The sequence below is a fragment of the Ahaetulla prasina genome, chromosome 11, assembly GCF_028640845.1.
Source record: "Ahaetulla prasina isolate Xishuangbanna chromosome 11, ASM2864084v1, whole genome shotgun sequence".
Taxonomy (NCBI): Eukaryota; Metazoa; Chordata; class Lepidosauria; order Squamata; family Colubridae; genus Ahaetulla; species Ahaetulla prasina.
Window position 1 is genome coordinate 23,892,158 of NC_080549.1, and position 16,567 is coordinate 23,908,724.

A 16,567-nucleotide genomic window follows, 5' to 3' on the forward strand; every position below is an offset into this window, starting at 1 on the left:
CTGAACACAAATGAAGGAAAATAACATTGGCTGCATTATTTTCAGCTGTTTGCCGTTTGAAGAATAGTCATGCTATGCTATGTATTTAAAGCTGAATGCAGGAGAGTATTCTTATGTTTTCTTAGACCCTCCTGGTGTTTCAACTTAAAATTGTTGGATCTTTTCAGAACTATCCTTCTGGTTCATTTTTTAAGAATTGCGAAGGAAGTTCCCCCAGCCTTGTTAATAGGAGTTGGTAAGACTCGAGGGGGGTGGGAATCAAATTTTAGGATTGAACAAGTCTAAAAGAAATGGAGTTCAATCCAATTCATATTACAGATAGAACTCGACTTACAACAGTTCATTTAGTGACTATTCAAAGTTACAGTGGCACTGAAAACATGGCTTATGATCATTTTTCACACTTACGATTTTTGCAGCATCCCCATGGAGACATGATTTACATTCAGATGCTTGACAACCGGCTCATATGACGGTTGCAGTGTCTTGGGGTCATGTGATCACCTTTTGCGATGTTCTGACAAGAAAAGTCAATGGGGCAATCAGATTCACTTAACAACTGTATTACTCATGTAACAACCGTAGTGATTCACTTAACAAATGTGGCAAGAAAAGTCATAAAATGGGGCAAAACTCACTTAACAAATTTCTCAGTTATGGTCATAAGTAGAGGACTATCTGTATTTCTATTTTTCTAGAAATAGTTCCCACAGAACTGAGTAGCTTAATCTTAATACATTAAGGGATAGGCTGTATTGAATTTTGTTTCCTTCTTATTTGAACATGGGGCTGCCCTTGAGGTGCACCCGGAGGCTGCAGTTAGTCCAGAATGCAGCTGCGCGAGTAGTAATGGGGGCCGCTCGTGGCTCCCACGTAACACCACTGCTCCGCAGTCTGCACTGGCTTCCTGTGGTCTTTCGGGTGCGCTTCAAGATTCTGGTTACCACCTTTAAAGCGCTCCATGGCTTAGGACCCGGGTTCTTACGAGACCGCCTGCTGCAACCCTATGCCTCCCACCGACCCGTACGCTCTCATAGAGAGTGTCTCCTCAGGGTGCCGTCCGCCAAACAATGTCAGCTGGCGGCCCCCAGGAGTAGGGCCTTCTCTGTGGGAGCATCGACGCTCTGGAATGAACTCCCCCCTGGTCTACGTCAAGTGCCTGATCTTCGGACCTTCCGTCGTGAGCTAAAAACATATTTATTCATCCAAGCGGGACTGGCATAAAAGGATTGATTTTAAATTGGGTTTTAGTAATATTTTAAATTTTAAATTCATTTTAATTCTGAGCCATTTAGGAATTTTATATTTTAAATTCGTTTTAATTGTATATATTTTGTATTTTATTCTGGCTATACACCGCCCTGAGTCCTCCGGGAGAAGGGCGGTATAAAAATTTAATAAAATAAAATAAATAAATAAATAAATAAATATGAATTAATTCACTAAAATTACAGTCCTTGTTACAGTTACAGTTGACTGGCCAGTGTAAATTGTGCAGGCTAGCCCAACGGAGTAGAGAATGTATCCCGTATCTACAAAACTCTGCATTTCTTTAGCTTTGAGATCAAATTAGGGCACATAATTGGCTTCAATCCTTTAAACTTGCTGGGCATTAAATGCATCCTTCAATAATTAGAATATAAGAGAAAAATGTTGGCATGGCTTAACACTTGTCATGTGCCACATGTGTAGAATTCAAACTAGCTACTTTATTGTTTTATGCCTACGCCACAGGAATCCCCTGTGCTGGCAGCTTTCACCTGGGAAAGACTAGATAAGGTTCAAAGTCATTCGGAGGGTGTCAGTCTTTGTCCTCTGGGGTTTATGTAGCAAATCCAAGCTAATTCTCCACTTAAACTCTTGTCTCATCTGGGTTGGCTGCTCTCAACATCACTAGAAAACCAGCGTAATGGGCTGATATTGCCTTTGGTTACAGCTCTGGGTCAACCAAGAAGATGGAGTTGAAGAAGGCACGAGCGAAGTACAGAATGGACACTTGGATCCAAATGCTGCTGACTGCCTCTGTCTTGGGAGAACCCTCCAGAACCGAGACCAGATGAGAGCCAATGTCATTAATGAAATCATGAGCACAGAGCGCCACTATATCAAACATCTGAAGGACATTTGTGAGGTAAGCCAGCCTCTTCCTCAATATTTTGTTTAAGATTCAAGTCTCGGGTGGAGATGGATTAGGGGATCAGGTGGATTAATTTCATCTCTCTGTCTAACCTTGAAGTTCTTGGGACCAATGTAAGTCATTCTTTCACAGTCCATTTTTCCAGTTTAATTGTGAGAATCAAATGAAGCAACATTTGTGTATTGTAGGCACTAGAATATGAGGATAGCTACTGTTCAGGTGCACTTTTGTTGATATGGTAACTGTTTAATTTGTAGGTAATCTAACCATAGTCCTGCCCCTTTATTCCCTTGATAATGTTTGTCATCACTGTACACTTCTGCATTTTTAATCTTCAGCTGGGGAAAAAAGAAAGTGATAAAAGAATCATCTCACATGCCAATCATGTGAGAAAAATCCAATTTCCTTGAAATCTCATTCTATGACTTAATTTTTAAAAGAACAAAATAACAGAATTGAAGGGATCTTCTAGTTCAGGGGTCCCCAACCTGTGGGCTGTCGCCCACTACTGGGTCACAACCTATTGGCCACTGGCCGCATGAGTAGCTGGCCTCTACGTGTGTATGTGCACATGCAAACAGCCCAACTCGTGTGAGCATCGCCGCGAGCATTGCCTGCGGCCCCTGTTGCGTGAGCATTGTCATAGGCACTCATAGCCCCAATCGCACAAACAACCGGTGTTCGAGCACCTGCCCCTCCACAAACCACCCCCTCTTTCCCCCCTCCCCCAACTCTGGGCTGCCAACCCAGAAAGGTTGGGGAACTCTGTCCAACCCCCTCCTCAGGCACAAGACCATATACCATTCTGGACAAATGGCTGTACAATGTTTTCTTGAAACCTCCAGTGTTGAAGCACCCACAACTTCTGGAGGCAAGCCATTCCATTGACTAAGTGATCTTACTGACCGGAAATTTCTCCTTAGTTCTAGGTTGGATCTCTCTTTAATGATCTTCCACCCGTGACTTCTTGTCCTGTCCTCAGGTGCTTTGGAGAATAAATTGACTCCCTCTTTTTTGTGGCAGCCATTCAGATATTGGAAGGCTGCTATCATGTCATCTCTAGTCCTTCTCATTTTTAGATTAAACACACCCAGTTCCTGCAACCATTCTTCATATGTTCAGGCAGTGTAATTCACACAGTAGGATACACTAGCGTAAAATGGGATCGTATACTTTGTGGTTGAGTGTGTTGTGAGGAGCCCAGCTTTTGACTGAGTATATTGTTTGAACCAACCATCTCATAAAATCTTCAAATGGTTGGTATGTCCATTGTTGCATGCTGTGTGAACACAGGAATTCGATTTTGTTAATCCAGATATAAACTTCAGCATACATATGAACACAGCCTTTGAGTATTAAAATTATTTTCTTCAGAATATCTCTGAAGTTGTTTCAAGCATCCACTTTCGAGAGTTTACTTTTCAGCAACTATGCAATAGCAAACATTTAAGGCTTATACTCATTGATGAGCAACCATTGATGGTTTGATGCAGAAGTGGCTGCATCAAAGGTTCTTGCGATGACATCAGAGGTTCTAAGGGTTAATTTATACGACAGCTAGATTGCTATCCAATCTCAGGAAGTCTATTGCTGATATTTAAAACAATTAAGTCTTTTCAAACAACTAAGTGTGGAGAATAGTGTTGTCTCTCTGTGTTTGTGTCTCTGTGTATTTATGCGTGCAAATATACAGCCATGACATTTTTAAAAACAAAAATATCGATCCCATTCTGTGCCTAGAGGTTCAAGGATGAATGAAGGTTTGAAAACACAAAAAGTGTTTGTTTCAATAGAACTATAATGGAAAAAATTAATTTCATAATATTTGAGGAAGTCTTTTTCGCTTTTGGCCTTATGAAAAACATGGCAGTTTGGCCCTGCCTTCCTGCTTTTTAAAATTGATGTAGCACTTCACATAAAACTAATCAATTCTGATATAGTTGTATGGATTTATGGTGGGTATTCATCACTGCCACCTGTCAAGCTGGAGTGCATTTGGTTTGGTAAATAAGCATTTCCAAATAAGCAACATGTAAAGAAATGTGGAGATAATCTTGATGAAGGAACACATGAGCCATTAAGGGAGGAAAAACAATTTAGCCTTAGTAAAGTGGAAAGTTGAGAAAGAAACTTAAAACCTTGATTCTGCTTGGTATAAGAGGGAGGGAGAAAAAAAATTCTAGCAGGTTTCACAATTATGTTATTTTACATATATTTAAAAACTAACATTTATGGAATCTTTGTGGTATCTATTTTCTGACCTACCTTATCTCAGAAGGCCATCCCAACCACAGATAACTTTTTGGTATAATGCATATTTATTGGTTTGCAGTTATTTGTGGAAGTGAGTGTATGAGGTGGAATAAGCCATCTTAACAGAAAAACAGAGTTGCAAGGGACCTTGGAGGTCTTCTAGTCCAACCCCATCAAGTAGGAGACCCTGTACCCGTGATGGCAAACCTATGGCACGCGTGGCCGAGGTGCCATGCAACGCCTTCTCTGTGAGCACGCAAGCCATTGCCCCGGCTGAATTCTGCTGTGCATGCGCGCGCATCTCCCACTGGCCAGCTGCTCTTCAGGCCTCTGCCGTGCATGCGCAGGGGTGGAGCGCATGTGGCGGGTGTTGGATGCTCAGGCGGCGGGGGGCATGTGTGGGGCTGCGTGTGTGTGTGGGGGTGCACCCAGGGGGTACACACGCATGTGCGGGGGTGGGGCACATTGCATTTTGGGGCTTTGGGCACTTGGTCCAGAAAAGGTTTGCCTATACCACTTTTGACCAGTGGCTGTCCAGTCTCTTCTTAAAAGCCTCCAGTGATTCAGTGATCTACGATTTCTGAAGGGAAGCCCTTCCAATGGTTAATTCTTCTCACTGTCAGGAAATTTCTCCTTAGTTCTAGATTGGTTCTTTCTTTGTTCAGTTTCCATCCATTGTTTCTTGTCTTGCCTTCTGGTCCTTTTGTAAAATAGGCTGACCCCTTTTTCTTTGTGGCGGCCCCTCAAATATTGGAATCTTGGAGGTGGGATGATGATGATGATAACGCCCTTTTTAATGAGTTTTAATGAGTTTTAATAGGTTTTCTTAAACAGTGCTCAAAAATGAGCAACACTCCAGCACAGAAACAAGCACCTTCTCTGCTTTATTGCACACGCTGAGGGCAGAATCAAGGGAGAACTGATTATTTGCTCATAAAATAACTGGCATCTGAGTCAATTCCAGGTCAATTCCACCATTTTCCATGTTGCTCAAGTCAATGAATGATTCCAAGGCTGCCCTGTCAGTAGTCCTAACTTGCAACCATTTGTTTAGTGACTTTTGTTTAGTTGCTAAACTAACCGTAGGTCAACTATGGAAGTTAAGGGATTCACCTGCCCTTTAGGACCTGAAATGACTAAATGAATGGAAGTGGTGCAATATATGGGGGTCGTTAGTGCTCTCTGAGCTGGGTGGTTTTTTTCTCCAAACTAAGTGACATCAGCACTACTTGCATTGATGATGTTACCTAGTTGGGTCATGAAACGTCTGCAAAATAACCCACCCAGCTCAAAGAGCACCAAGGACATACAAATATATTGCAACAGTCATATTGTAAGTGTGAGGACCGATCATGAATCATGCTATGATTGTTGCAGCATCCCCACAGTCGTAATTAAAATTCAGCGCTTGACAACTGGCTTGTATTTTACAATGTTTGCAGCATGTCAGAGTCATGTGGTTGCCGTTTGCAACCTACCCACTACAGAACTATCTTTATGCCATTGTTGGTTGGGAAACATATTGCATTGATAAAGGGGAATATTTGTAGCTCGGGATGGATATGAGGGGTCCTTGGTGCTCTCTGAGTTTGGTGGGTTTTTTAAAAACGTTTTATGACCCAGCTAGGTAACATCATCAGGGATAGCAGTGATGATGTTACTTAGTTGGGAGAATGAAATGTTTGCAAGAAAACCATCCAGCTGAGAGAGCACCAAGGAGCCCACGTATTGTATCGTCTCTATCCATTTAGTCACCCCAGGTCCTAAAGGGCAGGTGAATCCCTTAAATTCCTTATTCGAACCTATGGCTGGTTTAAGGTGGTACCGCATCCGTTCATGTTCTCCAGGAATTTCCATGTATAAATGGCAGTGACAGCCTCTTAAGAAATTGTGTCCCTGCTTCTGGAGTGACATTGCAATCTGCAGAAGGAAAACAGTCTTCCTTTTCTTCGTTAAGTTTTCCACACTCCCCTCCCTTCTGCTCAACCTCAACAAACTGCAGCCTTTAGAAAACCATCCAAATGAAAGGTTGCAACTACTGTGTGCCTCCAGCTAGCTTTAATATTAACAACCTGGTTTCCAGCTTCTGAGAACCGTCAGCATGTATGCTGCTCTCCCTAACTCAGATGGAACATTCTTCCAAATTGGCTCTTTTTTACCAGACAGAAAAAAAATAAAACCACACAGTGAAATTGAATGTCACTGGTGTGTGTGCATGTGCGTGTGTGTGTGGGGTGCACCCAGGGTACACACGCATGTGCGGGGGTGGGGCACATTGCATTTTGGGGCTTTGGGCACTTGGTCCAGAAAAGGTTTGCCTATACCACTTTTGACCAGTGGCTGTCCAGTCTCTTCTTAAAAGCCTCCAGTGATTCAGTGATCTACGATTTCTGAAGGGAAGCCCTTCCAATGGTTAATTCTTCTCACTGTCAGGAAATTTCTCCTTAGTTCTAGATTGGTTCTTTCTTTGTTCAGTTTCCATCCATTGTTTCTTGTCTTGCCTTCTGGTCCTTTTGTAAAATAGGCTGACCCCTTTTTCTTTGTGGCGGCCCCTCAAATATTGGAATCTTGGAGGTGGGATGATGATGATGATAACGCCCTTTTTAATGAGTTTTAATGAGTTTTAATAGGTTTTCTTAAACAGTGCTCAAAAATGAGCAACACTCCAGCACAGAAACAAGCACCTTCTCTGCTTTATTGCACACGCTGAGGGCAGAATCAAGGGAGAACTGATTATTTGCTCATAAAATAACTGGCATCTGAGTCAATTCCAGGTCAATTCCACCATTTTCCATGTTGCTCAAGTCAATGAATGATTCCAAGGCTGCCCTGTCAGTAGTCCTAACTTGCAACCATTTGTTTAGTGACTTTTGTTTACTTGCTAAACTAACCGTAGGTCAACTATGGAAGTTAAGGATTCACCTGCCCTTTAGGACCTGAAATGACTAAATGAATGGAAGTGGTGCAATATATGGGGGTCGTTAGTGCTCTCTGAGCTGGGTGGTTTTTTTCTCCAAACTAAGTGACATCAGCACTACTTGCATTGATGATGTTACCTAGTTGGGTCATGAAACGTCTGCAAAATAACCCACCCAGCTCAAAGAGCACCAAGGACATACAAATATATTGCAACAGTCATATTGTAAGTGTGAGGACCGATCATGAATCATGCTATGATTGTTGCAGCATCCCCACAGTCGTAATTAAAATTCAGCGCTTGACAACTGGCTTGTATTTTACAATGTTTGCAGCATGTCAGAGTCATGTGGTTGCCGTTTGCAACCTACCCACTACAGAACTATCTTTATGCCATTGTTGGTTGGGAAACATATTGCATTGATAAAGGGGAATATTTGTAGCTCGGGATGGATATGAGGGGTCCTTGGTGCTCTCTGAGTTTGGTGGGTTTTTTAAAAACGTTTTATGACCCAGCTAGGTAACATCATCAGGGATAGCAGTGATGATGTTACTTAGTTGGGAGAATGAAATGTTTGCAAGAAAACCATCCAGCTGAGAGAGCACCAAGGAGCCCACGTATTGTATCGTCTCTATCCATTTAGTCACCCCAGGTCCTAAAGGGCAGGTGAATCCCTTAAATTCCTTATTCGAACCTATGGCTGGTTTAAGGTGGTACCGCATCCGTTCATGTTCTCCAGGAATTTCCATGTATAAATGGCAGTGACAGCCTCTTAAGAAATTGTGTCCCTGCTTCTGGAGTGACATTGCAATCTGCAGAAGGAAAACAGTCTTCCTTTTCTTCGTTAAGTTTTCCACACTCCCCTCCCTTCTGCTCAACCTCAACAAACTGCAGCCTTTAGAAAACCATCCAAATGAAAGGTTGCAACTACTGTGTGCCTCCAGCTAGCTTTAATATTAACAACCTGGTTTCCAGCTTCTGAGAACCGTCAGCATGTATGCTGCTCTCCCTAACTCAGATGGAACATTCTTCCAAATTGGCTCTTTTTTACCAGACAGAAAAAAAATAAAACCACACAGTGAAATTGAATGTCCCTGGTGTGTGTGCATGTGCACGTGTGTGTTAATTGGATTGTTTCTATGAAGAAACAGAATAAATTTAATTGTGATTACATTGTTTGAATTGGAGAGATCCATCTATTTGCCTTACAGAAGAAATAGCACATTTTATAAATGTCCTCATTTCTCCTTCTCATAATTTTAATGCTGGTATAAAGAGGGAAAGCTGGAACCGAGGACGCTGCCTACTGTTAAGCATCTCCTGGGTCAAATTTGCTGGGAGGCTGATGGTTTTTTTGCTGGAATTGCTCCAGTTTATGGTGACTCAACTCACTCTATCAAGGCAGGTGGCTGTTGCCTAACCTCGTCTGCTGCTCTTTATTACCCCAAATGGAACTGAATGAACAATCTTCCCCAAAGGTGGAGAAACAAGAACCTTTCTAGTGTCTTCTTAAACAGAACAGATTGCAACGAACATTCCTATTTGCAAAATGACAGCCCAGGCGCAGCTTCAGGAAAGCTCATTTTGGCCAAATTAAGTGGACAAAACCAGAGTGTTTGGGGCGGCATTGGAGAAGGCTGGAAAAGACAACGGAAACTCTTTAAGTGTCAGCCAAATGCATTGATGCTTGTCTGGAATTCAGTGAAATCTGAGGATGTTGGGATAGTCTCCGGTTCTGGTTCTGGTTCTGGTTCTATTCTATTCTATTCTATTCTATTCTATTCTATTCTATTCTATTCTATTCCATTTTCCCTATATTATGTCCTGTCCTGTCCTGTCCTGTACTACCCTATCCTATCCAAACCCCAATAATCCGCCGGCCCCCCCGCAATAACAATCAAGCTAATCACTTGATGGGCTCCAATTCCTCCCGGGGTCCCTAGACTCACTGGTCAAATATGACTTTAAGGTCTTTTGAAAGAGTGTCAGGATAGTGGCCAATCTTATTGCCACATCGATGATGTTCCACAGGGAGGGAGCCACTACAGAGAAGATGTGCTTGGTCCCATTAGATGGACCTTCATAAAAGAGGGGAGCCGTAACATCCTATTCCTCCCCATCCTGGTGGTTTAGATAGATATAAGGGGAAAAGACATTCCCTCAAATAACCTGGCCCTGATGACAACCAGCACCTTGAACTGGGCCCTAGCAATTCGGGACTCAATGCTGCTCCCATGAGAGAGGTGACACACGTGCAAATCTAGACTTCCACTAAAGCAAGCAGGTTACCACGTTTTGAACCAACTGAAACTTCTGAATACTTTCCAAGGGCAGATCCATGTAGAGCACATTGCAATAGTTGATGATTAGCCCCAAAGTGCAGGAAAAACAGGAGAAGGAGTCAATTCATGCCATCCCCTCAAACTGTCCTCAAAGACCAATATAGGAAAATTCTTTACCTGGAGAGACAAGATCCCTGTGACTCTATAGACATGTAGAAACAGAGCAGGTCCTTCCCCAGTGCCTGTATTACAGAGACATTCATACTGGCTTCATCTCATCATTATTGCATAAATACCCAGAGTGCCCAGGACCATTTTATATCATCTTGTTGTTTTCAGATACCTGCCCTGCTAGGTGTTGCCAGATGTTGCCAGATTCTGCATAGCTACATCCATAATTTCAGCAGACAAAGACTGGTACCATAAACTAGACTTGATGGCACCTAGTTTGCCATATTAGAGTATTCTGTAATTTGATAGCTATAGTCTTCCACAGTACTAAACCTTTATGTTCCCTACACCCTTCTCATCTCTGACTCCTTTTAGTTTCTTATGGGCTTGTATGTGTGCATCTGTGTGTGTGTGTGTGTATATATGTGTGTCTGTATATGTATATGTATATGTGTATATCTATATCTATTATCTATATCTGTCTGTCTGTATTCTGTTTTAATATGTTCTAGCTTTTCATAATTTTTTTCTTTTTTTAAGACTCCGGAGTTAGTCATCAGTGGACAAAATCAATACTCTGTAGTCTATAATGTGTCCAGGATCAAATCCAAGAATTTGAACAGAGCCAGTAAAATTGGGCCCAAAGGTTACTGCAAATGGGATCAAAGGAGTGCAAACCACAAGGCAGGCCACAAAGTACAAACCCAGTTCAGGAACACAGTAGCACAGCAAAAGAAAAAAAAATGAGACGTGAAGAATTACAGAACATAAATAGAGCTGGATCAGATGACATTGTCATTTCCAGGAAACTGAGTCTTGACTAGAAATGCTTTATAATTAGAATTCATAATTCCTCATTCAGACCTTGTCTGAATTCAGAGAAATGAATCTATTATGGGGCTGTCTGGGTAGAGAGACATTATCCTGAAATTGTTGTATTCCAAAGGAATGGGTTAATTGCAGGTACAAGTTGACAAAGTGTTCTTGAATCCTATTCTTGCCTCTTTGAGATTTCTGGTTAAATTATCTGGATGGGATGACAATGCTTTAAATTAAGTGTCTAGGCCATCCCTTGAATTTTCCACAATGCTCAGACATTGGCTTGGCAACGTTGTAGGAAATTAATGAGCTCCATGGATCCAGTTGCTTCTCAGCGTGGGACAGCAGCCAAGGATTAGTTTCAGAAATGGAGCTAGCATGGAGCCATCGTTCACAGCTTCTCAAAGATGTCCAAGATGTCCTTTTTCTCCTTGGGGAAAAAAAGAGTCTATGGGTTCGGGTCTTTCAAAAGGAATACTGTGTGGATTTTTGATTCAGAGATTAGTTTGACGAGAATTCAATTGCACCTTCTAATTAATCCCATAGTCAGAAGAAATCAGTTCAGTCATTTGGTCCAGGATATCCACAAAATTCCAATGTTCTAAATTGAAAAATCATTTAAAATAGAAAGGAATGGCCATTTCAGTTTTTTTTTAAAAAATGCTGGAATCAGGATGACTTGTAATCAGGAATCAAAAGACAATACCAGTAACAGTAATGAAAAATATCTTTGCTTGTTTGCTGCTTCTTCTTTTATACACGCATTATGAAATTCTCCCCCGGAAGAGTATTATTTCAAACAAAAAATAAATTTGAGAATGTTATCAAGTTTATGAATGTTTACTCTGACTTATAGATGTCATCTTTGGCCCCATTTCTCCAAATTTGCTCCACAATTTGAAGGAAGGAGCAGTTGACCTCTTCAAAATACAGCAGACGGATGCTAGTTGAAAGCATTGGGGGATATACAAAAGTGAAATCCATATTTCTTGGCACTGCCACTAACAGCAACCAGAGTGAAGAGGACCACACTGAAGAGCTTGCCAATGGTGGGCCTCATCCTGGAGAAGTCCCTGATTTTCTGGAGAAGTAGAAACATGGAGTAGACAACCTTCCTTTACTCTTCAACCCACAGATAGGATGGAAAATTATTTCTGTTCAGCTCTTGTAACAAAACCTTTGGATTCTCCAAGACAGAGGTCTCCACCTTGGCAATTTTAAGCCTGGAGGACTTCAACTCCCAGAATTAGAATAGAATAGAATAGAATAGAATTTTATTGGCCAAGTGTGATTGGACACACAAGGAATTTGTCTTGGTGCATATGCTCTCAGTGTACATAAAAGAAAAGATACGTTCATCAAGGTACAACATTTACAACACAATTGATAATCAATATATCAATATAAATCATAAGGATTGCCAGCAACAAGTTATAGTCATACAGTCATAAGTGGAAAGAGATTGGTGATGGGAACTATGAAACGATTAATAGTAGTGCAGATTCAGTAAATAGTCTGACAGTGTTGAGGGACTTATTTGTTTAGCAGAGTGATGGCCTTCGGGAAAAAACTGTTCTTGTGTCTAGTTGTTCTGGTGTGCAGTGCTCTATAGCGTCGTTTTGAATTCCCAAGCTGGCTGGGGAATTCTGGAAGTTAAAGTCCACCAGGCTTAAAGTTGCCAAGGTTGGAGACCCCTGCTCCAAGTGACCCCTCTTCCATAACAACAATTATATGTGGTCTGCCCATTTCTTCCCTTGCCAAATCCCCCAGAATAGGAATGGTTGACAAACAGTGATAGGTACTGCATCACAATCCCCAAATCTAAGGCTCTAAAGCCTTATCTAAGGCACTTAACTTCCTGGAAAAAGAATTGCCCCAAACCTAGTCCAGAGGGACTACATGGAAAAGTACTTTAAAAGGAAAGTCTATCACTTAGCAAAGTTCTCTCCGGTATGAGAAATCCATCATTTTTTTGCTTGTTAACAAAGCAAGCAATGGATAGATGACTTTTCCCCAATATAAAAGTTACACTATAATGAGTTGTTCATTTAGAATTGTTCCATAGATAGCTGTTGCCCTTTTTCTATCACCAGGATCAGGAACTGAGGTATGCTGCTGGAGGTGGCTGGTGGATTAAGAGAAGACGCCACTTTCCCTGTACATATCCTGCTCCCTTCCTCCCATCTTTTAAATTATTACTGCTACTAGCAATATTTATTCATGGTTTTATTGGCTTTTAATAGTTATAAGCTGCCCAGAGTCCCCTCAAAGCAAGTTGGGCAGCAAACAAATGTAATAAATCAGTAAATAAACTCAGTGAGTCCTTCAATGAGAGGAGGTGTGTGGCCTCACTTCAAAAGTCCTCATCATCTTTTCTTCTGATGTTCCAGGTTAAATTTGTAGCTCAGATACAACCTGCTTGAGTTAACCCATCTTCTGGGATTGCACAGTGCATGAACTAGAAAGGAACCAAATGGACCTGATTCAGAGTAGGCTTCATATGATGGCTTATGTTATTTCAGCAAGGTGCATCATGATGCAAAGGTGATGCAATTATCTAAGTTGAACCAAGACAAAAATTTACCTTAATGAGTGTTCTGCACTGCATTGGAACCTCTTTCAAAGACTGGGTACGTCTAGTCTAACAAAGAGAAGGACTAGATGTAACGTGATAGCAGTTGTCCAATATCTAAGGGGCTGCCACAAGGAAGAGGGAGTCAACGTATTCTCCAAAGCACATGAAGGCGTAATAAGAATAGGTCTAGTCTTATCAAGGAGAGAAGCAACCTAGGAATTAAGGAGGAATTTCCTGACAGAACAATTAACCAGTAGAACAACTTGCCTTCAGAAGGCAAGTTGTTCTACTGCCTTTGTTCTACAAATGGCTGTCCAACAAGAGATTGGATAGTCATTTGTCTGGAATTGTACGTGGTCTCCAGCTTGAGTAGGGGGTTAGACTAGAAGACCTCCAAGGTCAGGAACTGTCTGAAAGTTTCAAAAGTGTCATTGTACCAAATTTAGCTGCTTGTGCAAATGCACCACTACTTCTTTAACTGATCCATTTAAGTATGGTTTGTGAATCCAGCAGCAAATAACTTTTATAGTCTCTACCATTTTCCAGGCATGTGCATCTCAAGCTTCAGAGAAGATCGAAGGAAGGGTCAGCAACTAGTAGGTGTAGAGTTGAAGTATCTGGGTCTACCAAGCTTCTTAAGCATTCGGTTGGATCCCAGCAGGTGCTGAGAGACCAGTTTTTCTGTTGGGAGAAATCCAGGAATTGACTAATTTTTTCCAAATAATAGGCAGTACTGGGGGATTACATACAGTACGCATTCCCCTTCTTTTGAAAAGATAAAATACATAAGGGTTATTTAGTTTACAGGTACTCAGTTACGGTCAAGGCCAAGCAAGATAAAAAGATAAATTGAATAGGTATGATAAAATAGTATATAGTTAAAATAGTATGAAGTAAAATATTAATGAAGTGAATATAAAGGGAAAAACAAAATTGTACAATGTCATCCATCAAAGATTAGGATGCATTATGCTAAAGACAATCACTGCAGATAGAAACTTAGTAGCAACTCTTCTGAAGAGCTTAAGAATCTGATCTGCCAGCAAAAACAAAAGATCTCAACTTTGAGGAGATTAAGAGATGGTAAAAGTATCCCTGCATGTACATTGGCATTAAACGGGCAGCAGAAAAATATATCTGATAGTCTCGGGTTCATTCTGGCCACCAGGAGACCATCTCTCAATAAAGGGGCTACCACTGAATCTTCTTCTCTCTGGCACTGCTAAGGGTAAGGTGTTGCAACAAATCAAAGAAAAGGTTGGGTCAAAAAGATTAAATCAATAGTTCATGAGTTTAAAAGGTTCCACACTCGAGCCCACCACTGAGAGAAAGCTGAGTAGAGCTTTCCCTTCCCTTCCTCCCATCCATCCATCCATCCATCCATCCATCCATCCAGCACCGAAGGGGCATTTTGCCAAATCTTGCTGTGCACACTCACCACAAGCTCCACTCCAGGATCTTACAGACTTTTCTTCTACCACAACTCCAATCTGACCCTTTCCCCTTGGTTGCTTCCCTGAGGAGCCCATTCTCCGAATGAATCCTGGGTCATAAAGTAAACTAATTGTGCTGTATTTGTGCAACAAAATCCATGCAGAAAAGAAAAAAATTCTGAGTCTAACCAAGCTCGGCTTGTTCTGCAACTGGAACACTGGATTTTTGACCAACTTGCAAACACAATCTGTGAACTAGAGCAGGGGTAGTCAACCTTTTTATACCTACTGCCCACTTTTGTATCTCTGTTAGTAATAAAATTTTCTAACCGCCCCCCGGTTCCACAGTAATGCGCCGTGTATCGTCGTCTGCGCATGCCTCTCACGCATCATGGATTGGGTTTGGGGGGGGCGCCGGCTACCAGCTCTGCATGCCTGTTACAGCTGGGTGGTGTGGGGGGGGGGAGATGCGCGAGCTATTCTGGGACGAGGCTCTTTTGTTTGTGGTCGCACTATACCGCCATTTAGTTTCACTTACCTAACGTGAACTAAACTTATGCACGGGCGATACAAATAGTATATTTTCAGAAATTTAAATTGTCACGGGGAATTTTATGAAAACCTAATGAAAATGTTTTTAAATAATGCTATGAAAATTTTTTAAAAAGTCAATTAAATTAAAAAAAAGGAAAGTGCTTCAGTATCGGGCAAAACCCCTCCTGCCCACCATGAAAGCTGGAACGGCCACTAGGGGGCGGTAGGGACCAGGTTGACTCCCACTGACTTAGAGTGTGGTTCTTTGGGGCTCCCAACTATGCCAAAGGATTGACCCTGATTCTTTATGAAGACATCTGGGAGGAGTCAAAATATTGATTACACTGGGGATTGAATTCTACTTCAGTACTAATCTTGAGGTAATCTTTTTATAGTGTCCAGCCTTAGAGGGTGAGGGGAATGGACAGCTTGTTTGTGATGGGATCCTTGACTTGTAAACTTGGTCTCTTTTTGTACTTTCCTCCAGGGTTATTTAAAGCAGTGTCGGAAGAGAAGAGACATGTTCAGTGATGAGCAGCTGAAGATCATTTTTGGCAACATTGAAGACATCTATAGGTTTCAGATGGGCTTCGTAAGGGACTTGGAGAAGCAGTACAACAACGAGGACCCTCATCTCAGTGAAATAGGACCGTGTTTTCTAGAGCATGTAAGTTTTTCAGAGAGGAAGAAACTGAATGGGAGGCATCTTCAGTTTAGCTTGATTATCTTTTGGGTTGCTAGACATGTTTTGCATGTTCCATCGGAGGCAATTTCTAAACAGCATTGACTAGATTCTTGTATCATGCTCACTGTGGTTTCCTTAACCATAATTTGCTGAATGAATCACAGTAGGTTGAATGTTCACAATAAGCTTTCCCTGAAGTTCCACAGTGGCTTAATCAGCTGGGCCGTCCTTGATTTAGTTTGCTTCAGTGATGTGGGGCTGCGTTGTCAAACTCCAGATATAATTTCGTTAAGATGTGAGTTTTTGTTTGCAAAGGACGGATGTGGGATGTTAATAATGAATGCTGACCACAGAAAGTGAGCTAATGAAGAATAATATCATCTGTCCATTCCTAAAATCTGAAGATCTTGTTTTCTGATTACCTGCTAGGAAGCTGCTTCTGCAGTGCACCAAAGGATTCTCCACTTACAGAAGATAGCAGCAGTTCTTCTGGCCCCCTTTTTCCTTCTTTTTATCCTTTTTTTAAGGTGATTCACCTAGTGGAAATTACAGTGTAGCGATCCTGCCTTAAAATGTGTTGCGGTAAATTAGGGCAACTAACCAAATATATTTTAACCAGCAGGGGTAGGGGTTAATACTCTATCTGGGTACTGTTGTTATATAAGTGTTTACATCAATTGTTGTATATATGGATGAATTGAATTGTCTTCCACCCAATAAGCATTTTTCAGTGCTGCTGTAAATGGCTCATTCTGCTTTTT

The 16,567-nt window shown here is 41.5% G+C and overlaps 1 protein-coding gene across 7 annotated transcripts in view; it reads left to right on the forward strand.

The window, feature by feature from the left end:
• ARHGEF9 (Cdc42 guanine nucleotide exchange factor 9) overlaps positions 1-16,567 on the forward strand; it is a 369,419-nt gene that overhangs the window by 219,506 nt on the left and 133,346 nt on the right. For all 7 annotated transcript variants that reach the window (XM_058154714.1, XM_058154711.1, XM_058154715.1 and 4 more), the window contains 2 exons: positions 1,937-2,131; positions 15,609-15,788. In XM_058154714.1, the coding sequence (XP_058010697.1) occupies positions 1,937-2,131; positions 15,609-15,788 (375 nt within the window). The remainder of the gene's footprint in view (positions 1-1,936; positions 2,132-15,608; positions 15,789-16,567) is intronic.